General features: G+C 36.6%; 1 protein-coding gene and 1 pseudogene across 12 annotated transcripts in view; both read left to right on the top strand.

Annotated features, from left to right (window-relative positions):
* The window catches only part of PTPN13 (protein tyrosine phosphatase non-receptor type 13), a 227,187-nt gene that overhangs the window by 53,080 nt on the left and 146,121 nt on the right, over nucleotides 1-27,986 (top strand). For all 12 annotated transcript variants that reach the window (XM_033214154.1, XM_033214164.1, XM_033214160.1 and 9 more), the window contains exon 3: nucleotides 16,322-16,500. In XM_033214154.1, the coding sequence (XP_033070045.1) occupies nucleotides 16,322-16,500 (179 nt within the window). The remainder of the gene's footprint in view (nucleotides 1-16,321; nucleotides 16,501-27,986) is intronic.
* On the top strand, nucleotides 21,524-21,618 carry LOC117086583 (annotated as a pseudogene).

Below are 27,986 nucleotides of genomic sequence, written 5' to 3'. Positions count from 1 at the left end.
AAGCAAAAAAAAAAAAAAAAAACCCAAAGAAATCCAATTTTTTTGTTTGGTTGATCTTTTGTATTTTTTTTAAATCTCAATTTTAATTATTTTTGCTCTAATCTTTCTTTTATTCTAATTTTGGGTTTGGTTTGCTAATGCTTTCTCTTTAAAAGTTATTGTAGTTATTGTTTTTGATGGGTTTTTCTTTTAGTCTACTAAAATATGCATGATTTATACACAACAATTACAGTGTTAGAGTATTCTGTATTTTTTGTGTACTTATTATCACCAATGAATTTTATTCTGTCAGATGATTTCTTGTTGCTCATAAACATTCTTCCATATTGAAGACCTCTCTTTAACATTTTTTGTAAGACATGTCTGGTGCTACAAAATCCATCAGCTTTTCTTTGTCTGGGAAAGTCTTTATCTCTCCTTCATGTTTGAAGGATAATTTTGCTAGATATAATACTCTAGGTTGGAACAGATTTTTCCTTCAGCATTTTGAATGTGTCAGAGGCCCTCCTGGCCTGTGAAGTAGGTGTCCAGTAGGAATTCTGCTGTCAGACATGTCAGAGCTCCTTTATATGTTATTTGTATCTTTTCTCTTGCTGCTTTTTGGACCCTTTCTTTATCCTTCTCCTTTGAGTTTGATTATTATATACCTTGAGGTAGTTTTGTTTGAGTTAAATCTTCTTGGTGTTCTTTGATCGTTTTGTACTTGGATATTCATACTGTAGGTTTGAGAAGTTCTCTGTTATTAAACTTTCTATTGCACTCTCTTTATATCCTCTTTAAGGCCAATAATTCTTAGATTTGCCCTTTTGAGGTTATTTTCCAGCTCTTGTAGCCAAGCTTTATTCTTTTTTTTCTTTCTTATTTTTCCCCCGACTGTGTATTTCCATATAGCCTGTTGTTGAGCTCATCAGTTTTTTCTTCTGCTTGATCAGTTCTGCTGTTGAGATTCTCTGATGCATTTTTCAGTTTGTTTGAATTTTTCAGTTCCAGAATTTCTGCTTGATTTTTTAAATTTTAATCTCTTTGTTAAATTTGTCTGATAGAAATCTGAATTATTTCTCTTATTTTCTTGATGTTCATTGAGTTTCCTCCAGAGAGCTATTTTGAATTTCCTTTCTGAAAGGAATATCTTCATCACTCCAAGACTGGTCACTAGTGCCTTATTTAGTCCATTTGGTGAAGTCATGTTTCCTTGTGTGTCCCTGATGCTTTCGGACATTCATTGATGTCTGGGCATTGAAGAGTTAAGTATATATTCCAATCTTTGCAGTCTAGTCTTGTTTGTATCCAACTTTCTTGACAAGACTTTCCATGAATCCAGAGGGGATTGAGTGTTGTGATCCAAGCCTGCAATTACTGCAGCCATTTCAGCACTAGGGGGCGCCCTAAGCCCAGGAGCACTGCAACTCTTGCAGCCCCCTAAATAACGCTGACTTGGTGAACTTGGATAAGATAAGGAAGATTCCCTGGGTTAGCAGGCAAAGCCACTTGCTCTCTTTTCTCTCTTTTTCCCAGTCAGAAAGAACCTCTCTCTGTACTAGGCTGCCTGGAGTGGAGGGAGAGGTGACACAGACTTTCCTGTGATCACCACAGCTGACACTGCAGAGTCTCACCTGAAGGCTTGCAGACCAGCACAGTACTGGGGTTCACCGAAGACACATGGCCACTACCGCCTAGCTGCTGCTGATCTTTATTCAAGGACCATAACCACTTTAGTCAGCAGGTGGTGAATCCGACTGGGACTGAGTCTGTTCCGTCAGGACAGTGCATTTTCTTCTGGCCCAGAATGGGTCTAGAAACACCATCTAGGAGCAAAGACTTGGAATTGGGGGCTTCAGGAATCTGTCAAGTTGGTGCCCAAGTTGTGAAACAAAGTCCTCTGTGCTCTTCCCACTCCATCTCCATATGGAGGGTGTCTCCCCAAGAGCTGCACTGCCTGGAGTTGGGGAGGGGTGATACAGGCACTCCCTTAGCTGCCACAGTTGGTTTTGCACTGGGTTGCATCCCAAGTCCACTGCCTCTGAGACTAGTGCAGCACCAGGGTTTGCCCTAGGACTGCAGTCCTTGTGGTCTGACTGCCACTCAAATTTATTCTGTGGTCCAGGTCACTTTAGTCAGCTGGTTGTGAAGCCCCACTGGCCTGAAACTGGGTTCTTCTCGCTGGAGTTGGGGATTCCCCTCTAGCCCACTTGTGGTCTGAATGCTCCCTCATAGGCATTGACAGAATTCCTACCTGTGTTGTGTTCTGCTGTGACAAAGCAGCACTAAGCTCCATTGTACAGTCCCCCGCTGACTTCACTGTCTCCTCCAAGCACATAGACTCTGTCTCCTCACTGCACTGCCTGGAATTGATGTAGTCAATGCACGACTGTCTCTCCTACACTCTTGAGTGCCTCTTTCCTTGATAAAAAGTGCCTGGTTTGAACATAGGTACTTTTATCACTACCTGACTTTTTTGTTCTTATGAAGGTGCTTTCTTGCATGGATGGTTTGTTCAATTTAGTGTTCCTGATGGGGGATTATTGCTCAGGGTTCTATTTGGCCATCTTGCTCTGTCTCCTTCTTCCTGGTTATTTTTAAAAACTTCTATTTTCTTTTCAACAGAAAATTAGTAAACTAGAAAATAGGGCTGAAGAGATCACCCTAATACTAAAAATAGGAGAGAGTTCAGGTTTATGGGGCATTGAATGAGAAGGTCTAACATACCTCTGAGTTCCAGAAGGAAAACCAAGAGGATAGGAAACAGAACAATTAATGAAGATATAATAGTTGATAATTTTTGAGAACTGATAAAATATATAGATCTTCAAATTCTAGAAGCTTAAGTCATAGTCAAAATTTAAAAAAAAAAATTCTCCACATAGATTAATGGGATTGGAAATATAGGACACCATAAACAAGCAGAAGGTTTTAAAGCAGTCAGAGAGAAAAAGAAAGCTGAATTATCTACAAAGAAAAAAGAATTAGCTTAAGAGCAGACTGAACAGTAAAAATAAGGTCAGAATTTGGTAGAATTAAATAAATTCTTAAAACTGCTTAATTTCACTAAGAAATAGAATCTTAAAACTGCTGTGAGGATACATCATAATTATTTTAAGAAAAAAGAGAAAATATTATCACTATAACAACCTACAATAACATTGTCTAATAGAAATATCGTAAACATCATGTATAATTTAATGTTCTCTATGACCTGCATTAAAAGGATTAAAAGAGATAGATGAAATTAATTTCTATGATTTATTTAATCCAATATATTAAAATTTTATTTTCATACGTAACTGGTATGAAAAAGTATTAGATGTTGTACACTTCATTTGTACTAAGTCATCATCAAAATTAACACTCATAGCATATGCCAATTCAGACTCTAAATTTTATCAAAAATATTTATATTTCATAAAATATACAGATGAAAAAGTAATTTACATGCCTAAGTTGTTATAATCATACTTAGAAGTTTTCTAATATCTGATTAAGTGTTCATCTGAAAATTAAATTTTAAATAAATTAAAAACTCAATCCCTCAGTTACAGAAGCCACATTTCAAATTTTTAAAAGTGACCAGGCATAGTGGCTCACACCTGTAATCCCAGCACTTTTGGAAGCCAAGGTGGGTGGATCACCTGATGTCAGGAGTTCAAAACCAGCCTGGCCAACGTGGTGAAACCCCAATCTACTACAAATACAAAAATTAGCTGGGCGTGGTGGTGCATGCCTGTAGTCCCAGCTACTCAGGAGGCTGAAGCAGGAGAATTACTTGAACCTGGGAGGCGGAAGTTGCAGCGAGCCGAGATCAAGACACCGCACTCCAGCCTGGATGACAGAGTAAGACTCTGTCTCAAAAACAAAACAAAACAAAACAAAACAAAAAACTTAAAAGTCACACGTGGCTGATAGCCACTGCATTGGAATGTATAGATAGAATTTGATGTCTTTCTAAACTTTGGTTCAAGATTAAGGTCAAAACAAAACATTTTCATGTGAAAACTGAGTACTTATGTATTTCAGGAAGAAGGAAATAAAACCCAGAAGGAAGAAAAAGGTTCAAGAAGGAACAGTAAGCAAAAGAATCAGTCAACTTGATGATCAATCTAAGCAATCAATGGCTGTATAAAACATCAACAGCAATCATCTCAAATTTAATATTCTAAGTAAAACAGTAGTATGAGAGACAGATGTAGGTGATAGGAGTTAAAGCAGTCTAAGGGTTGATCTGTTTATGAGAATAATATCTATAATTGGCCTTAGAGTTTGCATAGTTCAAATATCCTTAAAGTTTTTGGCAATAATCACAAAATAAAAAAGAAAATGTAGAACTTCCAATCTGGTAGAAACAAAGGAGAATAAGTAACACAATTAAATCATAAGAAGACAGCCAAAGCATGAACTTCAAATTGATTTCCTGAAGTTTTTTTTTAAAAAAAGACTTTATAGGAAATATAGAAAAATTTTATGGGTTAAAAGTTTTAAAGTAAATCTTTGTACAGGGTATGCAGCTTTTAAAAGATCAAATCCTAACGAGTGCCTTAATATTATATTCCTTATTATCTATAGCCATAATTTTGTTGATTAAGAGGGTGTATCAATTCTCTTTGACATGCTACATCTTGCCCTGCATTTGTAACTCCGGAATTAACAGGTCCTTCAAGTTAAATGTGTTTGAACTATGTGAAATTACCCATTTGTTCCCTGGAAACAAACTGTAAAACACAAAATTAAATTTAGTATCTAAGATGCTTAATATGAATAATGTAGGTTATTTGATAAGTATATGACACGCTTGTAGCAAACAACCCCTTCCCCACAAACACAGTCAATACCCTGTGTTTTAATTTAAAATTATTTTGACTTCAGATGTTCTAAACAGCCAGTTTTATAAATTTAAATAACCATACAGTTAGATAGGAGAGTTGCTACAGTTCATCTTCTCTAGTCCTATCCTTGGTGATAAATGTTACTTTTACTCACTATATTTATTGTTTAAATTTTTATACTTAACAGAGATTTTATTATTGTTGAGGTATAACATATATTGCAAACAGCATTAGTCTTAATTGTACAGCCTGATTAATTTTATGAATGTACACACTCATACAGTCACCACTCAGATTCAGATACAGAGTATTTTCAGTACCTGGAAGGCTCCCTCATGTTTCTTCCTAGTCAATTCTTGTTTACCAAGGGTAATCACTACTATGACATATCACACAGGTAATGTTTGCCTGGTTTTGAACATCATAAAAATAGAATCATACAATGTGAACTCTTGGGTGTCTGACTTCTTTTACTCAACATTCTGTGAGACATTCAGATTATGTAACTAAGGTTTTTACAGAAAACATTTTACAGGTATTTCTCAATATCTTTTCTCCAATATAGAAATCAAAAGAGAGCTTTACACCTTGTGTCATTTAGTAACAAGTTAAAATTTTACTTTCTTGGGGTGATGTGTGTCAGTCATAGTTACCATTTTTATAAGAAATGTATACTATTTTTTAAAAATTGAAGTGTTTACTATTCAAATAATCTTCCTTCCTCCTTTTCTTTTTGAGAAGGAAAATGTCTTTACAACGTAAGTGGCAGGGCAGAGAGGGGTGAGGGAGATATGTCAGTAGCAGCAGAGAAGGCATTAGTGATCAGAAAAATATTTTTCATGAGTACCTACAGAGAACGTGGTTCCATGTAAACACAAGACAAAGCCAGTTCCTCTCTGGAAAGATATATATTTTTTTCCTCTGGAAACTAAAAATATACTATTCTTCATTGACCTTTTTATCCAGTTCTCCAAAAATGAAATAAATGCCAGTCACCCTTGATATTATTGATATTTCTGTCTTTGTATAAATTTCTGGCCCTTGAAAGTAAAATGAAATCACTGAGTTTATTCTTTAAATTCTGTATGTGCTCCTCTTACACCCCTACCCCCAAGATTTATGCAGATTGCAGAGGTGGAAGAAAAAAGATCTCTTCTGAAACTTTGTCTGCACTTGCAAAAAAAAAATAAAAAACCTGCTGCTTTATAAAAGTCCTTTACTGTAAAATTTTTCTTTTACTGGTAATTATCTCTGTTGTAGTTTATTTTGTCTGGCAAAATGTAATGTGGCAGCTGTAAAATCTACAGAGGCTATAATGAAATTGTTAGGTGGCAACAGAAATACTAGCATTTTAAAAGGCTTAGCACATCATTCCAAAATTACTTTGACAAAATTGTTAAGCTAACAATAAGATCAAGTTTTTAAGTATAATTTACCATTCATAGTTAACATTTTTATAGCTGCTTTAACAAGATGGTCAAATAAGATATGATTGTTATATTTTTATTTATTTATTTATTTATTTGAAACGGAGTCTCACTCTGTCACCAGACTGGAGTATAGTGGCGCAATCTCGGCTCACTGCAACCTTTGCCTCCCAGGTTCAAGCAATTCTCCTGCCTCAGCCTCCCAAGTAGCTGAGACTACAAGCGCGCACCACTACGCCCAGCTAATTTTTGTAATTTTAGTGGAGATGGGATTTTACCATGTTGGCCAGGATGGTCTTGATCTCTTGACCTCATGATCCACCTGCCTTGGCCTCTCAAAGTGCTGGGATTACAGGTGTGAGCCACCGCGCCCAGCTGTTATATTTTTAAAAAGAAACCACTTTTAAGCAAACTGTCTTTTAGAAGTCTGCAGCTAAAATATTACATATACATAGAGTAGTTTTGCTCTCAAAGTTTGGGTACTCTTCAGGGAAATAAAAAAATTGATATGAATTCCATGACCTTGAGGTACTGGTTGTATGCCTAATGCATTTGTATATCAGACAGGGTGAGAGATTAAAGGTGCTCACCTCATACACTATGGATATTTATTGGATTTATAGAAAGTGTTGGATTACAGGCACTTACCACAGCTACTTGGAAGCAGAAGCAGGAGGATTGCTTGAGCCCAGAAGTTTGGGGATGCAGCCAGCTATGATTGCACCACTGCTCTCCAGCCTGGGTGACAGAGTGAGACCCCAACTCTTAAAAATAAATAAGTAAATATAGAAAGTGTTACAGAAGAAACAAAATGCTTAGGAAGTTCATTTGTAGTTTGTTTTACTTTGGGAATGAGATAGAAAAAGCCAAATGAAGTTAATGTTTAATTAAGTGGTGTAGGGGAAAAGAAATATCTTTTTCTTATCTATTGCTAGGTTCATAGCTGAGGCCCCTGTAATAAAAGACAGATTAACAAGAGAAAAGCATACAAATTTATGGTATATAAGTTTTATGTAACACAAGAGCCTTTGGAATTGAAAACCCAAAGGAATAATTAAACCTGTGGGGGGTTTTGCGCTGTTTGACGGAGAAGTGGATGGGATTGAGAGTATAATTTGATAATAAAGTGTGATCTAATGGTAATAAACTGGGGGAAACTTAGCACAGCCTTTTTGATCAGATTCTTCTTTGTGTCCTTGTGTCTTCAGAGATGAGGATGTTTCTTTCCTCCAGCTATACAAAGGGCAGCTCTTGAATGAAGGTCTTATGTCCTATTTCAGAGGAAAAGGGTGGGAGAAGGTCAGAGAGTGACCTTCCTGCTTCTGTGGTTTTCTCACATACCAAGGTGCCGTAATTTGGGGCAGCATGTTCTGAACCCCATCAGCGGATAAGGCAATTTATTTCTAAATGTCAGTGGCAGTCTCAATTTGGTACTCTTTAATCAGCCTCCATATTATAAATAGAGAAGAGCTATTTAGGTCTCATTTGTAGTCTGAAATTACTGATAGTTATTCTGCCTTTCTAATAAAATGACATAACTATAATTTGGATAAAATAGTTACTTGTAACACTTTCCAGCTTGCTGTATCTCCTATAAAATGCCTTACTTACAGCTTTGTAAGCTGCAAAACAAACAAACAAAAAGCATTAGGAAAGAATATAAAGTCATCTTATTATATATTTAATACCAGTTAATTGACATATAATTGGAGCAAGTACAAGGTCAAGAAGCAACTTAATTAGTGATACCATTTTAATGTCCCTAATGAGAGCAGTGGTTTTTATTTGCATGTAGGGTAGGTTGGTACACATATTGGAATCTCCAGGAAGTTATTTAAAAATACTGTGTAGATTCCCATGCTTTGTCTCCAGAATTCACACAAAGTCCTCAGTGGATCAGGAAACAGAAAGCCTGCATAGTTTCTTAATTACCTTAAACTCCCAAAGTCAGACACTGTAAGTAAGTTTGTTTCAGTATTCAAATAAGCCAAGCTGACTCTTATCTTAAATCATACTTGAAAATGTAACTAAAAGAGATTGGAGAATAAAGATCAAGAGTATTCTCTGGGTGAATAATTTAGAGTTTCTGGTATTTGAAAGTTGAAAGAAAACTTTGCTTTTCTTGATAGTGGAACTCCAAAATAGTTGTGTGTGTGTGTGGTCAGCAAAGTCTAAATTAGTAAGTTATTCTCAAACAGTGCAGAAGGGCAACTTTAAAAGGTTGTGGATCTGTGTGGTATAGATTTTAAATAGGAAACAAAATCTTTTTTCTTACAAATATTTCAGTTAGATAATTATAATGGCATTGTACCTGATCTTTAGGGAAATTATAATTTGTATCCTTAAACCACTTTTATTCTAGAAGAAATACTGAAAACAGAGTTACAAAAACTTTTTTTCAGCATTTTGGCATATAATTTTGAGAGATACAGTTTTTATTGATGGTAAGCATAAAGCAGTTGGTGGAAAAGGTGGAAGTGAAAGGCAAATCAAAGAGGAAGAACATAGCATTTCAAAAGAGTAAAGTGAGCAGCTCCTCAGCATATGATAAGAAAGGAAGGAGGAATGAAAGGAACTGCTACTATTTCTTTCATGCTGCTTGAATCAGGTGGCCAGGCAGGCTTGCTGAAGAAGAAAGCAAGAGGCCTGCTTCCCTCTATCCACATTGTCCAATCACTTAAGCTTTGTTACTTTTAATAATAACCAATTTGGTTTTACTAATATAGATTGTCTGTATATCACTTGTTTCATTAGTATTTTGTTGCCAAGTAGCGTAGTTCTGGAAGTACATAACAAAACACAACTACTGGAAGCCTAATTGATCAGTAGCCATACCAAGATTCCAGTGGTTGTGGTTTGGGCAAGCAGCTTGCTTGTGTTTAGTCATTTTAAAAAGAGAGAAAATGTGTGTGTTTGTGTGGCTAATGTCATCATTAAGAAATAAAAATATCTTTTATCTCCTATTCATGAAACAGACCAATTTGGAGTAACAAGTTTGCATGATGTCATGTTATTTGAATACTGCAACTTGTATTACAAACAAAATTTCTAAAACTATGCTGATACTGTACTGATAATGTGCATTCAAATAAATGTCTTCATTTAACAAGTCATGTTTTACCTAAAGTTAATGACTATGTATAGTAAAATACCAATTTGACAAATGTAGTTACTCAATAAGTACTAATTGGTTTGATCATCAAATCTTAAAGCAATTGTTCTAAATTGAGTATCTATGCTAACTAGGAATGCTATGTAATAAGTAGTAAACAGACTACTTACAAAAAGGATATTCCCCAAGAAATTAATTTTAATTAAAGAACAAATTGATATTTTGGGATACTTTGTACCTTAAATCATTTGTATTTCTCATGTTTTTTTCTGTATAAAAGATGCCAACAAAATATCCCAAAGATCTAGAATAGAACAGTTTGAGAATTAAATCTATTATTCTGAAACTACAGTACTTGTCATGGATTATACGCTCTTTGTCTTCTGTGGGGGGAAAATGCTAAGTAGGTGATTGAGGACAAATTCAAGGAGTGAATTTTCTTAGCTGTGTAGTCTACAACTGGTATCTTTGAGAAAAGGTTTATTAAATAGTAACAGTCACCACTTTTATATGGCACTTACTGCTGTATGCCAGGAACTGTTCTAAGTCTTTGGTTTTGGTTTTTGTTTTTTCATTAATCCTCACAGCAGCCTTATCTATGATGTGACAATGATTTTTATAAATAAGGAAATTCAGGCACAGAGGTGCTAAATAACTTACTGAAGATCACTGTATAAACCCTAAATATCAAACTTGGGATTTGAACCCAGGGATTCTGGCTGACACTGTACTGTCTCTCAGAAAAATGAGACTACATACTTAAATTACTGAAGTCAGCTACTATAAAAAGAATGAAATGAAGCTGACAGTTTCTCTGATATTGAAGCGGCATCATTGTCTGGGGTAAATACACGAGGTTCGTAGACTCGCACCAGGAAGATTAAGGACAGGGACACACATAAGGAGTGAGTTTAGGAGCAGAGGTTTTAATAGGCAAAAGAAAGAGAAAGGAGAACAGTTCTCTCTTCTCTCTTCTCTCTTCTCTCTCTTCTCTCTCTCTCTCTCTCTCTCTAGAAGAGCAACTTAAAAAGGTTGTGGACCTGTGGTATAGATTTAAAATGGGAAACAAATTAATTTTTGCAAATATTTCAATTAGATAATTATAATGGCATTGTACCTGATCTTTAGGGAAATTATAATTTGTATCCTTAAACCACTTTTATTCTAGGAGAACTATGTCAAAACAGGGTTACAAAAACATTTTCTTTTTTGCTAGAGAGAGAGAGAGTGAGAAAAGAAAAAGAGACTCCTGAATTGGAATTCTAGCCTGGAATGGGAGTGTACCAAATTGTATAGGCAGGCTTGAGGAGGCGGTATCTGATCTACATAGGGCCCACAGATTGGTTGGACCAGGTGTGATGTTTACATGGTGCATGGTGAAGTCTGGCCACCCCTTCCAAATCTTATTATGCAAATGGACTTTCCACTTGGCCGGCACCGTGTTATCTGCTGCTTGCTGTACAGGTGGCTGGCAAAGAGAAGGGAAGATGGAGCCGCCATTTTGAACATATCTAGTCCCAGGTAACCTTTTCCTATTGGCACAGCTGCCAGTATTCACTCATGCAAGCTTCCAGCTTGTCTGTCGGCAGCTCAATTGTACAGGCTGCTCTGTTAGAAAAGAAAATGGTTTTGGTACTGCTTTTCATTAAAGGAGAACCTTACTGAGGACTTCCTTACTCTCACTATCTGCCTAAATAATTCCTTTTTAACTCCTATATCAGTATCTTTCCAAATCTTCTAGGTGAGTTTAGGGATTTGGGTGATTAGCAAGGTCTGACCAACTACCACCAGAATATAAATTCCTGAGAACCAAAGGCTCATAGGAGTTTAGTAAATGATGTTGCATGATTAGCTATACCAAGAAAACTTACATGTAAAATGTCTTTAAAGAGACTATGATTATCAATTTACGTCATTGTAGATATCAATTTCAATCGTTTACACCATTTTATTTTCAACAAAGGGTTGCTATTCTATCCTGTATGGTATTAGACAAACAGAAGTTTTTTTAAAGTAGTAACAAAACTTTTGAGGAATTAATACAACTTTATTTTGTAATCAACTTCTAGCATATACTACAATTTCCAGTGAACCTTAAATAATTTATCACAAAACTTACTATCAAGAAAATGTTAAGATATAGGGGAACTATTCTAAACCATTTATTTTCTGTTTGTGCATTGTTATGCCAGATTATTGATTTAACAATGTATATATTGTATGAACATATGGACTGAATTTTTGAGAGAATTCCATATTATAGAGGGACTTTATCAAATCCTTCAGAGTTTGGAACAGTGGCCTCTGCATACATTTTTGCCAGACACCCTAACAGAACATATAAAATAGGAAGACTAATTTTTTGTGCTTGAATAGACAAAGGGATTTTTCCGATCAAAATGGTGTCATTGTTGTTCTAAGTCTCAAAATGATTTCCTGATACTTTTGATTAGTGTTTCCTTACCATGTTTGTTGCCTATTTAAGATTATTTCCCTAATTTTTAATAGTATATGTGGAAGATGAAAAATAAGGGGACAATCTAAAGGAAACGCCAAGAACCCTCAGGGAAAAAAAATGGATGAACATAAAATGATCTTAGTTTAAAAGAACATTGGAAAGAAGCTCTAAGGTGTTACTTTGCATATCAAATTTCTGCTTATCCTTAACCTTGCCTCTAGCTGCTTGAAATTCTGTTTAAGCAACTTTTCTGTGGAATGTTGGTAAAATCCATAATCATTAGACTACTGGAATCAATTCATATCAGATTTACTCTTTCATAATAGCATTCTTCAATGCAGTTAGCACACAGTTAAAACACAGTGAATGGAATTACAAGCTTCTAGAATCCATTTTTAAATATTCTTTTGTTAGCATTTTTTGAAGGATTTTAAATACATTGCTTTAAATTTCTTTTTAGTTAGACAAGATGAGTGAATTAAAGACTGATTCTAGCCACAACTCTAAATTCCCTTACTTTCAGGTTTGCATAACCCTTTAAAATTATTTAAAAATATTTTCTGTGGTTTCACTATGTTTTCTCAAGAGTCCAGTACTTAAATGTCATGTGTGTGTTTAGAGAATTTGACAGCAGTTTGTTGTCACAGTTGCTTTAACTTTATTACAAGCCATTTAAAAATCACATTTGAATATATTTGTGTAATTTCTCATTTTTCTTTCTTTCTTTCTTTCTTTTTTTTTTTTTTTTGAGACAGAGTCTCACTTTGTCACCCAGGCTGGAGTGCAGTGGTGTGATCTCGGCTCACTGCAACCTCTGCCTCTCAGGTTCAAGTGATTCTCCTGCCTCAGCCTCCTGAGTAGCTGGGATTACAGGTACCCACCATCTCACCTGGTAATTTTTTTTTTTTCTTTTTTTTTTAGTAGAGACAGGGTTTCTCTATGTTGGCCAGGCTGGTCTTGAACCCTGACCTCAGATGATCCACCCACCTCAGCCTCCCAAAGTGCTGGGATTACAGGCATGAGCTACTGCACCCAGCCTGTGTGTATTTTTTTTAACAAGAAAAAGTGTGATCCTTCTTGGCAATTCTGTTTCTCACTGCTCTTCACCATTTCTCTGCCCAAAATTCTTGCTGTTCTTTGTACAAACTTAGTAATTTCCTGACCCACATGCCTTTGCTTTGGCCATTTCTTCTTTTTAGAATCCTAATCTTAGCCATGGTCAAGTCTTACCTATTAAAGGGCCACATATAAAAAAAGAAATTAATTCTTTATTGTAGCTGAAGTAATTTTGCCATCCACCAAACTTTTTTTTCTTAGATACCTAATACTGTCTATCTTGTATTTATGTACATATTATCTCCCCAATAATACTTTAGACTCTATTAGCAAAAGACCTGTAATGTTGGGAAGAAGATGTATATGTATGTATATATATATATATATGGTGCTTAAAATAAAGATATACTTTAAATATTCAATAAAAGCAAACAATATATTGTATAAAAGTTGAAATATACAGTTTCATCATTACACATTGTACATATGTACCAAAACATTACACTATACCCTATAAATAAGTATGATTATGTGTCCCTTAAAAACAAAATACAGCTTAATAAAAAAGGAGAGATATATGTGGTTCTTAACTGAGTAATAATCAGTTTACTGACCTTGGTTGTGCTGGTAAGTGAATAAATCTCTTCATTTTATAGTGATAAGGAATTATGAATTGCTTTCACCTTTGGCAGTTTCTGATTGGTGCTCCCATGCTGAGGAGGGGAGAGCATCAGTCTGTAGCCAAGGATGAAGAGGAAGAATTGTAGCAAGCCCTTTTCTGGTCTAAGTGGATACCAGAATCCACAGTGACAGGACAGGGTATAGCATTTAGGCTTTTAGGTGGCATTCAGGCCTCTGTGTTAGCTGTGATCCGCAATCATTTATAAATTTGAAGTGGTAACAGTTACACCCAAAATCATACTTTTGCCTCCAAAAGAAAGACAATCTGGAATTAGCCATGACAGTTAGAATCCCAGCTTCCTAACTTAGATTCAGGACTTAGGTACTAAAGAACTGGACAGAAAGTCTAGTTAGTAGAATTAATTAAAATAGTGGGATGGAGATTGGCAGTGCTGAGTGAAAGAAGTGTTAGAGGGAAGTTACAGCACCATACATGCATCAGTCTCCAAGAGAAGAGGAAGAATCTGGAAAAAAAAAAAAAAAAAAGACCAAGAAGGAGCAGTCTTCATGTTGGCGTACCCCAGGCCTCAGTCCCCTTGGTCTTGATTTCTTTTCTATCTTAATTCTTTTTTTTTTTTTTTTGATGACCTCATCAAGTCACATGGCTTTAAATACCATCCAGTAGGCCAGCAACTCCCAAAATATATCTGTAATTCTGATTTTTATCCCACATTTCAGATCAAATTGCCTAACTGACATCCCCATTTGAATATATAACAGATATCTTAAATGTAATAGGTCCCAAAGTTCTAATTCCTGCCGCCACCTCCTAACCCCCACCTCAGCAGCCTGCACTATTTTAGACGATCTCTGTTGATGGCACTCTGTCCTTCCAATTACTCAGATCAAAACTTTGATGTCATCCAGAGTCTTCTTTTTCTGAGTCTTCTTTTTCTGTCATTCCACATCCAATCTGTCAGGAAATTCTGTTGTCACTACCTCTAAAACATCTTCAGTTTCCAGCAGTTTCTCACCACCTCTGTTGCCACCACTGTGCTTATAGGCCATCATCATCTCACAGCAGATTATTAGTGCATTGCCTTCCCAATTGGTCTCCTAGTGTTTGTTCCCCTTAGTTGATAATTTGACATAAATTGATTTTAGGTTGTTTTATAAGATCTGTGACATGAAATCTCACGGTTTTGAATGGTATATTTTGGCAAGGGAAATATTGTTTTGCTTTGTCAGTTCTTTTCTAGCTAGATTGTGTGTTCTCTGTGTATGAAATAACTAAGAGGTGGCTTTGAACAGAAAACTTGTACAGTGACTGTAAAATACAACAGCATACACCTAAGATTGTGAGCTGTGATGATTAATTGAAATCATTCATTGAAATGTATTTGGCAATAACAATTGTGAACTAAGCTTCAGAAGTCTGATGTATGATTGGTTAAGGCTTTGAGGACCATTGGTCTATAACACCACTTCAGTGCAACATAAGATGTGGTGATTGATTAAAAGATGCATTCAAACACATTTTTCTTCTTTGACACCATTATTAAAGACATGTCTCAGATTCATAAAAATGCAGATTTTTAACCTTCAAAGGAGGAATGACTCTGAGTAATTTACTTTTTAATCATAAGTCATATTCTGATCATGTTGATGATAGAGGTTAAAAAGTCAGAATGATTCAGTTCTGATAAAAAAAATTCAGTTCTGATTGTTTTCAGGAAAGTATAGATACTGTATGATAAACTTTTGCATAAACTTCTGTTGATGGCTTATCATTTGACAGAGTGATATAAGTATAACTTATTCAGATTGAATAATGGAATTTCAGTCACAGGCCTTTTGTGATTTTTCTATAGCTGTTATCTAGAGTCTGTAACCAAGTTCACCTAGCAGTTTTCTTAAAACGTGTATTAACTTACTTTTGAGATGAGGGACAAAATGAAGTTTATTCTAATCAGTCTGTTTTGTTGAGCCTAAAGTACAGCTTTACTTTTAGGTGGAGGCCTGCTGGTGTCTAGGGAATGTATTTTTGTTAATACTCTTAGGTGTGAGCTCTTGGACGTCTATACAGCCAAGCATTAAAACAAAAAGTTAACAGACCTCATTGATCATGTTTGGTAATACAAAACAAGCTACCTGAAATGCTAGTGAAATAATGAACAAATGTAAATAAGATAAAATCTAAATTCAAGCAAAATATATACTTTGACTCAACACATTTCATTGTAGTTAGAAACCTTGTAAATGCCTAATAGGAATTTTCAAAGGAATTGATTTCTATCCATTTCAGGACACTATAGTCTAAATCGGATTCTTAACTTGGGAATCTATAAATGGATTATAAGTAGATCCATAAAACTTCAGAATTTGTACAGAGCTTTATATTTATGGGCAGTGTCCTTGAGAGAGAAACCACAGCTTTCACCAGTTTCTTAAAGGAATGCATAATTCATAATAAGTTAAAGAGCTATTAATCCTTATCCTATATCTATATATCCCTGTGATAAAACATTTGAACCAAGTTTAATTCTTAAGACCAACAATGAAAGGGCTCTATTTCTAGTTTCTAGGATCTGCTATCCAGATTTTGAAAAATTAAGCCAAATCAAGGCATTGTTGTTAATAATGCTACCTTTTGTATTTATATGAAACCCAATCTTTTTGTAGCATGTTGATTTGGTATATGTTAACTGCTCATTAATATCTATACAAATAGGCCGGATTATCCATTGAAGTGATTGCTGTTTCCTGTGATTATAATTTTAAGCAATTTTCTTCTTTTTTTTTTTTTTATTTTGGTGCAATTACAAACCAGTAAGCCTAGCTGATCCTGCTGCCCTTGGCTTCATCATTTCTCCATGGTCTCTGCTGTTGCTGCCATCTGGTAGTGTGTCATTTACAGATGAAAATATTTCCAATCAGGATCTTCGAGCATTCACTGCGCCAGAGGTTCTTCAAAATCAATCACTAAGTTCTCTCTCAGATGTTGAAAAGGTAACTGTTTAATTTTTTTATTTGGATGGGGACAGGTCAAATAAAGATAATGTGCTACCCTGTTTCAACCCTCTGAAAAATCTATTGAGTTTTAAATGATCATGTATTCCAATAAGTTCAGTTATTTTATTTAAGAATCCAAAATAGTTTTATAAAGATTTATAGATCTGAGAAATATATGAAAAAAGTTAGCCATTGTTTAAGTGCATGTTTACAAATACTTATTAAATACCCACTATGTATAAAACATCGTGCCCGAGGAAGATATAGAAATAACTAGAAAGTTGACCCTGATTAACATGTACAGAACAATCTGTAACAGTGATCCTCATCATTTTTGGCACCAGGGACTGGTTTCATGGAAGACAGTTTATCCAAGGATGGGGTGGTGGGGAGATGGTTGTAGCATGAAACTGTTCCTCTCAGATCATCAGGAATTAGATTCTCATAAAAAGCATGCAGCCTCAGTCCTTCACACGTGCAGTTCATAATAGGGTTCGCATTCCTATGAGAATCTGATGTCAGCATTGATCTGACAGGAGGCAGAGCTCAGGTGGTAATGTTCACTTGCCTACCACTCACCTCCTGCTGTGCAGCCCACTTCCTAATAGGCCATGGGACTGGTATGGGGCTGGAGGTGGGGGTTGGAGACCTCTGATCTCTAATATGTGGCAGGATGACATAAATGCTATGGAGAGTGGTAGTGTTTTGAGAATGTACAAGATGAGCAATTAATTTTTAGTGTAGAATGATATCACAGAGAAGGGGTGGCATTTGTGTTAGGCTATGAAGAATGAATAGACTTCAGATAAATAAAAATAGGTAGAAAGGGCATTCTACTCAGAGTAATTGGTATGGGTAATGACAAGAGATAAGAAATTGTCCACTGTGATTGGGGAATGGTTGGTTAGACTGGCTAGGCTAGAACATTACTACCTAGAGGGATGTGGGTAAAGGAAGGAAGAAAGATTCTAGGTTAGAAGGAGGACGATTTTTTTTTTTTTTTTTTTTTTTTTAGTAGAGACAGGGTTTCACCATGTTAGCCAGGATGGTCTCGATCTCCTGACCTCGTGATCCGCCCATCTCGGCCTCCCAAAGTGCTGGGATTACAGGTTTGAGCCACCGCACCAGGCCAGAAGGAGGACGATTTTTGAATGCCAGAACTTGAGGCTTTCTTCTTAAGCAGTGGGGATCTATCATATTTTTAGGAGCATGACTGATGTAATTTGTGATTTTGGAGATTAAATTTGGCAAAAGTAGATAACTATGGGAGAAGGAAGATTTTGTGAGACTCTAATTGGGAAGTTGTTTTGTTTTGTTTTGTTTTGAGACGGAATGTCGCTTCTTTGCCCAGGCCAGAGTGCAGTGGCGTAATCTTGGCTCACTGCAACCTCCGCCTCCCGGTTTCAAGCAATTCTCCTGCCTCAGACTCCCAAGTAGGTGGGATTACAGGCACATACCAGCACACCTGGCTAATTTTTGTATTTTTAGTAGAGACGGAGTCTCACCATGTTGACCAGGCTGGTCTTACACTCCTGACTTCACGTGATCCGCCTGCCTCGACCTCCCAAAGTGCTGGGATTACAGGTGTGAGCCACCGTGCCTGGCCAGGGAGTTTTAATACTCTGTGGAAAAGAACTGAAAATGGCATAATGATTTTTTTGATGGCATAACGAAGAAGTAAAGGTTCATAATAGAAGTATCCAGTATGACTATAGTGATATAACTGACTTCAGACTAAGACCTAATTTTATCGTCAAAGTTATGAAAAAAATTAGGCATATATATTGTGTTTTATAGCAGACATTGGGTAATTGTAATTTAGCGCTATGGGGTACTCCAGATAAAATTGGTACTCCAGATAAAATTTTACTCCAGATAAAATTGGCTATGAACATTCCCATGTATCGTTCCACGTAAGTGTAAAAATTAACCTAGTAATTTCCTAATAACAAAATCGTTAAATCAAAAATATACACGTTAAACTTCAATATACATTGTCTAATTGCCATCTAAAGGAATTCTACCAATTTCTTTCTACTGACAATCATACTTTTGTTTTCAGAGATTGAATGTGTATGAGTGTGTGTGTGATGGCTAAGCTAAAGGAAGGCATCTTGATTTGAGCCATCAATTATGTATCTGAAAAAAGACTGACAAGAATTGGTAGAGTGAATTCTGATTTAAGTTTATCTACCTTTGATATTCCATGAGCTACTTAAGAATTTTGAGAGGTACAAGCAACCACTGAAAGGAGATGATAGCTATGAGGTAGGGGTAATGCTTAAGGCATTAGACTAAAAAATTTCCCATTATGTAAGATGAAGTACTTGAAAAGAACTTTTTGTATATTACAGAGTAGATAGGGTCTTGGTCATTGTTATGTATCATGAAAGTATTCAAGTGTAGCAGTAATGTTTTATTAAGCTGGATGGTATATATAGAGTTATTCATTTTTATTATTTAAATAGGATGCAGTCATTCTGTACCCTGTATGATTCATTTAATAATCTTTTAAAAGAGGGATTAGAACATTGGAAATAGGTATGGTATGTGTGCATAGGTATTATGAATTCTTTCTGTAAGCATTTAAAATCCACCATACAATTTAAAAAGTGCTTAGTAGAAATTTGAGATGCACAAGTGCTTTTCTGATTTTCTGAGAGGTTTCCCAATTTGCCTTGTGATGTCTAGACCCCCAAACAAGTTAACCCTGTGTTTAGGAATAGCTGTTAGACCACGTGTTTCGGAAAATGACTAAAGCCACTCTATTATTTTGCCAAGTGTTTAGAAGCAATATTGGGAATGAAATGGGTGTGGGGTTGTCGCCATTATCATGTTAAAGTTGATTTCTTAGTCTGTCTAATTGGAACTTCTAGCTTCCCCATGCCTCAAAATCTTAAGAGTAATTTTAAATACAAAGAAAATCAAGTTTCTTGAACCTATTCATAACAGGAAGCAAAGGTCAGAAGAGTAGCCATATATTCTAGCACAGTATTCTGGTTTTAAAATGGCAAGGGCATTTTGAAAACGAGGAAAGTAGCTGCACTTAATGACTTTCATGAGTTAAGAATATGCTATTAACTAGCACTCAATAAATGTTTGCAGTTGATGACATATAAATTTTTTTATAATGCTCAGTGCCTAGCACTCTTGATACATGCAAATGTTCTCTTCATTCAGAGGGACTTACACTTAAAAGTGTTTTGTAAACTGTACACGTTTGTATGAGAAAACTCTCTTACTATATCAACTATGTAAGTAGGCATTTTCATTTATTTACCTTAAAACTTTACTTTTCAAGATAACATCCCTTTAAATGAGTATACAGGTTTATACAGGCCACACTAAGCTTTTTATCCTCTGGCTTTTCCCTTTTATTGGGTAATTTTCTACTTCCTGCTTGCTTGGCAGAAGGTGTATTTATTTGACAATCCTTTTGAAGTCAGTTTGATGGAATGGAACTTGAATCAAGTTCCTGTTGTGCTTTCTGTTCAAAAATATTGATGTGCACCAGAGATTTGTACTATGTCTCTGATAAATTAATCTTGTTTATTGCCACTAATTTGTAGTCTAAATATCAAGAATTATTGCTCTCTGTGCTTTTTGAAAATCAAGGATCATCTTTAGAAGGACAATAACAGTAAATCTACTTACCCAAGCTTGGCAGAAGCCTCAACCGAACTTGACCAAAAAACAACCAAATGCCCTTAATCACACTTTACCGTACATACTTTGTGTTAAATCTTGTTAATCCATTCTCTGTCCCGTTTTCATTCATTCATAAATTTGACAAATGTTTGTTATATACCAGGACCCTGTGCCAGTGAAGAAGAAACTTTAGGATTATCTAGTGACAAGAGTTCAACATATAATCATATAATTAAATTGAAAATGTTAAATGTTGGGGTTGTAGAGGTACCATCTCACATCCATTAGGATGGCTACTATCAAAAAAACAGGACGTAACAACTGTTGGTGAGGATGCAGAGAAATTGGAACCCTTGTGTGTTGTTGGTGAGAATGTGAAATTGTACAGTCACTATGGAAAGCAGTATAAAGGTTTCTTTAAAAATTAAAAATAGAGTTACCATATGGTCCAGCAACTTCACTTCTGAGTATATATACCCGAAAGAATTCACAGCAGGAACTCAGAGAGATATTTGCACACCCATGTTCATAGCAGTGTTATTCACAATAGCCAAAAGCTGGAAGCAACCCAAATGTTCATTGGCAGATGAATGGATAAAAAAACTGTGGAATATACATACAATGAATATCATGCGGGCTTAAGTAAAAGGCAATCTTGTCACGTGCTACAACATGGATGAACCTGGAAGACATTATGTTAAGTGAAATAAGCCAATCTTAACAAATACTATGTGATTCCACTCATATGAGGTATCTAAAGTAGTCAAAATCATAGAAACAAAAGGTGAAAGGTGATTGCCAAGGACTGGGCAGAGAGGGTAGAGGGAAGAATTAGTGTTTAATGAGTATAGAGTTTTAGTTTTACAAGGTGAAAATGTTCCAGAGATTGTTGCACAACAGTGTAAATATGCTTAACGCAACTAAAATATATACTTAGATGGTAAATTTAATCTTTTTTATTTTTTTTATTTTTGAGACAGAGTCTAGCTGTGTCACCAGGCTAGAGTGCAGTGGCACAATCTCAGCTCACTGCAACCTCCACCTCCCGAGTTCAAGCAGTTCTCCTGCCTCAGCCTCCCAAGTAGCTAGGACTACAGGCACACGCCACCATGCCCAGCTAAGTTTTGTATTTTTAGTAGAGACAGGGTCTCACCATGTTGGCCAGGATGGTCTCGATCGTTTGACCTCATGATCCATCTGCCTCAGCCTCCCACAGTGCTGGTATTACAAGCGTGAGCCACCGTGCCTGGCTGGTAAATTTAATCTTGTGTGGGTTTTTGTTTGTTTGTTTGTTTGTTTTAACCACAATAAAAGATGACACCAAATCCTAGAGTTTTAATAGGTGCAAAAGCCTTATAGAAAGTTAGGTCTTAAGACTATACTTTCAGGGATCATTTCTATAGTTTGTTACTAGAGAAGTTTCTCTGAACATGTAGAGCACCGATAGACAAGAACCACATGATTATCTCAATAGATGCAGAAAAGGCTTTTGACAAAATTCAACAGCCCTTTATGCTAAAAACGCTCAATAAATTCGGTATTGATGGAACGTACCTCAAAATAATAAGAGCTATTTATGACAAACCCACAGCTAATATCATACTGAATGGGCAAAAACTGGAAAAATTCCCTTTGAAAACTGGCACAAGACAGGGATGCCCTCTCTCACCACTCCTATTCAACATAGTGTTGGAAGTTCTGGCTAGGGCAATCAGGCAAGAGAAAGAAATCAAGGGTATCCAGTTAGGAAAAGAAGAAGTCAAATTGTCCCTGTTTGCAGATGACATGATTGTATATTTAGAAAACCCCATTGTCTCAGCCCAAAATCTCCTTAAGCTGATAAGCAACTTCAGCAAAGTCTCAGGATACAAAATTAATGTGCAAAAATCACAAGCATTCTTATACACTAGTAACAGACAAACAGAGAGCCAAATCAGGAATGAACTTCCATTCACAATTGCTTCAAAGAGAATAAAATACCTAGGAATCCAGCTTACAAGAGATGTAAAGGACCTCTTCAAGGAGAACTACAAACCACTGCTCAGTGAAATCAAAGAGGACACAAACAAATGGAAGAACATACCATGCTCATGGATAGGAAGAATCAATATCGTGAAAATGGCCATACTGCCCAAGGTTATTTATAGTTTCAATGCCATCCCCATCAAGCTACCAATGAGTTTCTTCACAGAATTGGAAAAAACGGCTTTAAAGTTCATATGGAACCAAAAAAGAGCCCGCATTGCCAAGACAATCCTAAGTCAAAAGGACAAAGCTGGAGGCGTCACGCTACCTGACTTCAAACTATACTACAAGGCTACAGTAACCAAAACAGCATGGTACTGGTACCACAACAGAGATATAGACCAATGGAACAGAACAGAGTCCTCAGAAATAATACCACACATCTACAGCCATCTGATCTTTGACAAACCTGAGAGAAACAAGAAATGGGGAAAGGATTCCCTATTTAATAAATGGTGCTGGGAAAATTGGCTAGCCATAAGTAGAAAGCTGAAACTGGATCCTTTCCTTACCCCTTATACGAAGATTAATTCAAGATGGATTAGAGACTTAAATGTTAGACCTAATACCATAAAAACCCTAGAAGAAAATCTAGGTAGTACCATTCAGGACATAGGCATGGGCAAGGACTTCATGTCTAAAACACCAAAAGCAACGGCAGCAAAAGCCAAAATTGACAAATGGGATCTCATTAAACTAAAGAGCTTTTGCACAGCAAAAGAAACTACCATCAGAGTGAACAGGCAACCTACAGAATGGTAGAAAATTTTTGCAACCTACTCATCTGACATAGGGCTAATATCCAGAATCTACAAAGAACTCAAACAAATATACAAGAAAAAAACAAACAACCCCATCAAAAAGTGGGCAAAGGATATGAACAGACATTTCTCAAAAGAAGACATCCATACAGCCAACAGACACATGAAAAAATGTTCATCATCACTCGCCATCAGAGAAATGCAAATCAAAACCACAATGAGATACCATCTCACACCAGTTAGAATGGCAATCATTAAGAAGTCAGGAAACAACAGGTGTTGGAGAGGATGTGGAGAAATAGGAACACTTTTACACTGTTGGTGGGATTGTAAACTAGTTCAACCATTATGGAAAACAGTATGGCGATTCCTCAAGGATCTAGAACTAGATGTACCATATGACCCAGCCATCCCACTACTGGGTATATACCCAAAGGATTATAAATTACTCTACTACAAAGACACATGCACACGTATGTTTATTGCGGCACTATTCACAATAGCAAAGACTTGGAATCAACCCAAATGTCCATCTGTGACAGACTGGATTAAGAAAATGTGGCACATATACACCATGGAATACTATGCAGCCATAAAAAGGGATGAGTTTGCGTCCTTTGTAGGGACATGGATGCAGCTGGAAACCATCATTCTTAGCAAACTATCACAAGAAGAGAAAACCAAACACCACATGTTCTCACTCATAGGTGGGAACTGAACAATGAGATCACTTGGACTCGGGAAGGGAAACATCACACACTGGGGCCTATCATGGGGAGGGGGGAGGAGGGAGGGATTGCATTGGGGAGTTATACATGATATAAATGATGAACTGATGGGTGCTGACGAGTTGATGGGTGCAGCACACCAACATGGCATAAGTATACATATGCAACAAACCTGCACATTATGCACATGTACCCTAGAACTTAAAGTATAATAAAAAAAAAAAAAAAAGAAAGTTAGGTCTTTAAATATCACTTCACCATACTATGTTCCACTAGCTAAAAAACTAATTTCTGGTAATGTTATTGGAGTGTTAATGGCTTAATGTTTTGCTGTATTCAGATAACACATTTCCATCTTATTAGTCTTTAAGTCTGTATCATCTTAACTTAAAGGAATAACTCTTAAGATGGAAATTTAGCCCCATGAGAGAGGATTTAGGGCATCAAAATGGATCCTAAAATAACTCTATTTCAGCAGATCCCTGTGGCCATTCTGCAGTTGGTGGGTCTCCTCTAGAGCACTAGAACATGTTTTGGTTTGCAATATATGATACTGGTGTTCCTAGTCCTACAGTAAGTAGCCTAGAGTTAAATAAGTTGTCAGATATATTATTAAGCTATTATATCTTAGAAACTAACCATCACACTCAGTATGTAAGGTGTGACGAAGTGTGGAAGATAACGTGTTGTGGGAAAAGGGTTGATTTTAAAATTAGAAAATAACAACCTGCTGTTTTGAGCTTTAAAAATAATTTTGGAGGTGACTTTTAGGAAATATCGAAAGAAAAGAGTTATGACTAAGTAAATTTGTGCAATTGCTTTATATATCAGATCTTAACCTAAGTTCCATCATACCCTCAGAGGTCAAAGGAATAAGTTCAAGAGGCCATTAAAAGTTTAAAAATTGTATGCATACCAAAAAAATGTGTCTTCATATATTCTTCTGGATAGAGGGATCATAACTGTTGTTCTTGCTTCTTTCTAAAGAGCTAAAAAATCATTGGCTATTTGCTGACAGATCCCAAATGTATATATCTCTAGCACCATGCTCTTGACTTTTATGTAAAGCTACTTATTAGCTATCTTCACTGGAATGTGCCACAGGCATCTGAGACTCAATAGATCTGAAATTAAACTCATTGTTTCTTCTCATACCCTGAAACTTTTCTCCCTTCCATTGTGTTTCCTATAAATGAATGGACCATCATTTCCCCAATTTCCAAGGAAAAATCTAAGGTGTCATTCTTAATTTTCCATTCACCTCTGGCCCAATTTCCTAAATCCTATGATTAATTTCTTTTGAGTCTACCTTTTTAGTATATCTCATATATGTCTACATATATTAGCTTTCACTGCTTCCACATCAGTTCAGTCCATCACAAATGACCAGTGCTTCAAACACTTCTCATAATCTCCCAACTCCAGTCTTGCCCATGGCTAGTCCATTCTTTAAAGTGCAGTCAGTGCAGTTTTGAAAGCCCATATATGATCATGTTCTATTCCTGTTTAAAATTATTCAAATTCTCCATGTCCCCTGAATGAACTCTTGACTCCTGAGCATGGCCTTCAAGGTCATACTGTATTGGCCTTGTCTGAGTCGTCTTTGTGTCAAACTCTGTGCTTCAGTCATTCTGAATTTACTTCAGTGTCTGAGATATGCTACATACTTTCTTTCTTCTCAACCTTTGTGCATTCTCTTCTTTCAGCTTCGAAAACTCTTTTCACCCAGACTGATGTTATTTTGACTCTCGACTCATCCCCTCACTGTCTGGCTAACTTTTACTGTAGATGTGAAGCTTTCTCTTATGCTCTGTTGTTCTCTCTGTGTACTTCTCATATGTCACATTATCTTATCTTGTATACATCAGTGAAGATTGGATATGGAAGGGACCCTGTTTGTCCTCATTATTGTATCCCCTATCCTCTCTACTAGTGGTTCTCAAAGTCTGCTCCTTCCAATCAGCATCACTATCACCTGGGAAATTTTTAGAAAAGCAAGTTCTCAGGCTCTACTCCAGACCTACTGAATCAGACATCCTGGAGGTATGACACAGCCACCTGTGTTTTATCAGACCCTTCAGGTGATTCTGATGCATAACGTAGTTTGAGAACAGTTCCTCTATGCCATATTTGGTAATGAGTAAAAATTTTTTAACCCAGAGGTATCTATGATTTGTTACCACACAGTCCCAGGGCTGTGTTGCTAAAAGGAGCTATGTAGCACACGTAAAGCAGCTCATATTTCTTCACAGAGATCCAGAGATGGCTGGATGAGAGGTATGTGCACATCAGACTGCAGTGTCTCACCCAGCCTGTCTCTTGTGGTCAGTGAGGCAAATATTTGAAGGCTTTTCATCTCCTCTTTAGAGAATGGATCAAGAGGTAGAAAGTATTCTGTTAGCCTTCCCAATGACGATAATTTTATTATCCCATTTTATATTTCAACAAATATTTATCATGTGCGGACTCTGGGTTGAATTCTGGCTTTGTCACCTAAGGGATATGTGAACTCAGGCAATTTGCTTAACCTCTTCATGCCTCAGGTGCCTTATGTCTATGGTGTTAATAATAATACTTACCATGTAGGGTTGTTAGAAAATGAAATAAGGTAATACTTATAAAGTGCTTGGGACAGTACCCAGCATGTAGTAAGCATCCAAGAAATAGTGACTATCACTGTTGTATGTCAAATGCTGTGCTAGGTCTAGGGATAGAGTGGTGAATGGGACAAAATCCCACTGTGCATGGAGTTTATATTCCAGTACATTATAACTGTGGAGACAGAAATGTATTTCTATCCTACAGGAGTTATATTAATGAGCTTCCTTGACTCTCATCTTTCCATGTCACATTTTCTTTGTATCCCTATCTCTGGTTCCTCCCTTTTCACATATATACTTAACTGCCTGAATTTCTCAAGTCTGCTTTCTAAGTTTAGCCATTCCAGTTCTTTCTTCTTCAGCCCTATTGCTGGCACTATGGTGAAGTTCTCATTTCTTTTCTCTTGGACTTTTGTCATGTCTCCTAACTCTTATTCCTGCTTCTTGACTGTTCTCTTTGCCACTGTCAGATTAATACCCCTGATCATGTCATGCCCCTGATCATGAGGGATTTTTCCCCTCAAAAACCTTCATTGTGTTGCTACAGATTCCTTAACCAAACATGAAAAGCTCTCCAGAGTCTGGTCCCAACTACCTTCTCAATCCTCTTTTTTAGATGCACAAGCTGTAGCCAGTGGTTTTTAGGCAGATCTTGTGCTTCTGGGATTCACTTCTTTGCGTGGCAATGCCTTTCTTCCCTGTTTTCATTTTTCCACATCCTATGTACCATCCCTTCTTTCAGTGAGCATCTACTGAGGACTTATAATATGTGCAACACTATAAGAGGTCAAGGAGATACAAAGATGAATAAGGAGTAGACCTTACTCTCAAAGGGCCAGGAGGCTGAGAGACAAAGAAATGGTGATGGTGATGATGATGATGATGATGATGATGATGTGCAGGGAATATACACAATGATAATAGATCTATACAGGATATTAAGAGCAAAGAGAGGGACACATAATCTATGTTCCAAGTCTCAACGTAACTCCTCTCTACTTTAAGTTTCTTCTAATTCCTCTGTAGTCAAAAGGAACCTTTTCTTGTCTCCTTGAGTTTCCTTAGCACAAATTTATTACTACTTTGTTTAATACATAGGTGCATACATATATATTTATATCTCTCTCCTGTTAGACTTCTAATTCTGGAAAAGGATATACAGATTAAATTATTAGTTTTCAGCCAGAGGCAGTTTTCCCTCCTATGGAACATTTGGCAATATCTGGAGACAATTTTGGTTGTCATAACTGAGAGGGTAAGAGTAGATAGTACTATTGGCATCTAATGGGTAGAAGCCATAGATCCTGCTCAATATCCTACAGTTTACAGGGCAGCTCCCCACTGCAAAGAATTATCCAGTCCCAAACATCAGTAGTGCTGAGGGTAAGAAACTGAAGCCAGAGTTAGAATTTTGCCTCTGTCAATTAAATAGCTGTGTGATCCTGGGCAAGTTACCTTCCCTCTGCAAGATTGAATGAGCTAATGTATATAATGTAGGCCGGGCATGGTGACTTACACCTGTAATTCCAGCACTTTGGGAGACCAAGGAAGGCAGATCACCTGAAGTCAGGAGTTCGAGACCAGCCTGGCCAACATGGCGAAATCCCATCTCTACTAAAAATACAGAAATTAGCTGCGCATGGTGGCAGGTGCCTGAAATCCCAGCTACTCAAGAGGCTGAGGCAGGGAGAATCACTTGAACCCAGGAGGCGAAGGTTGCA

The sequence above is a fragment of the Trachypithecus francoisi genome, unplaced genomic scaffold (assembly GCF_009764315.1).
Source record: "Trachypithecus francoisi isolate TF-2019V2 unplaced genomic scaffold, Tfra_2.0 Lachesis_group1, whole genome shotgun sequence".
In the NCBI taxonomy this organism is placed as follows: domain Eukaryota; kingdom Metazoa; phylum Chordata; class Mammalia; order Primates; family Cercopithecidae; genus Trachypithecus; species Trachypithecus francoisi.
The sequence above is the reverse complement of the archived record's forward strand: the minus strand, read 5'-3'. Positions and strand labels throughout refer to the sequence as shown.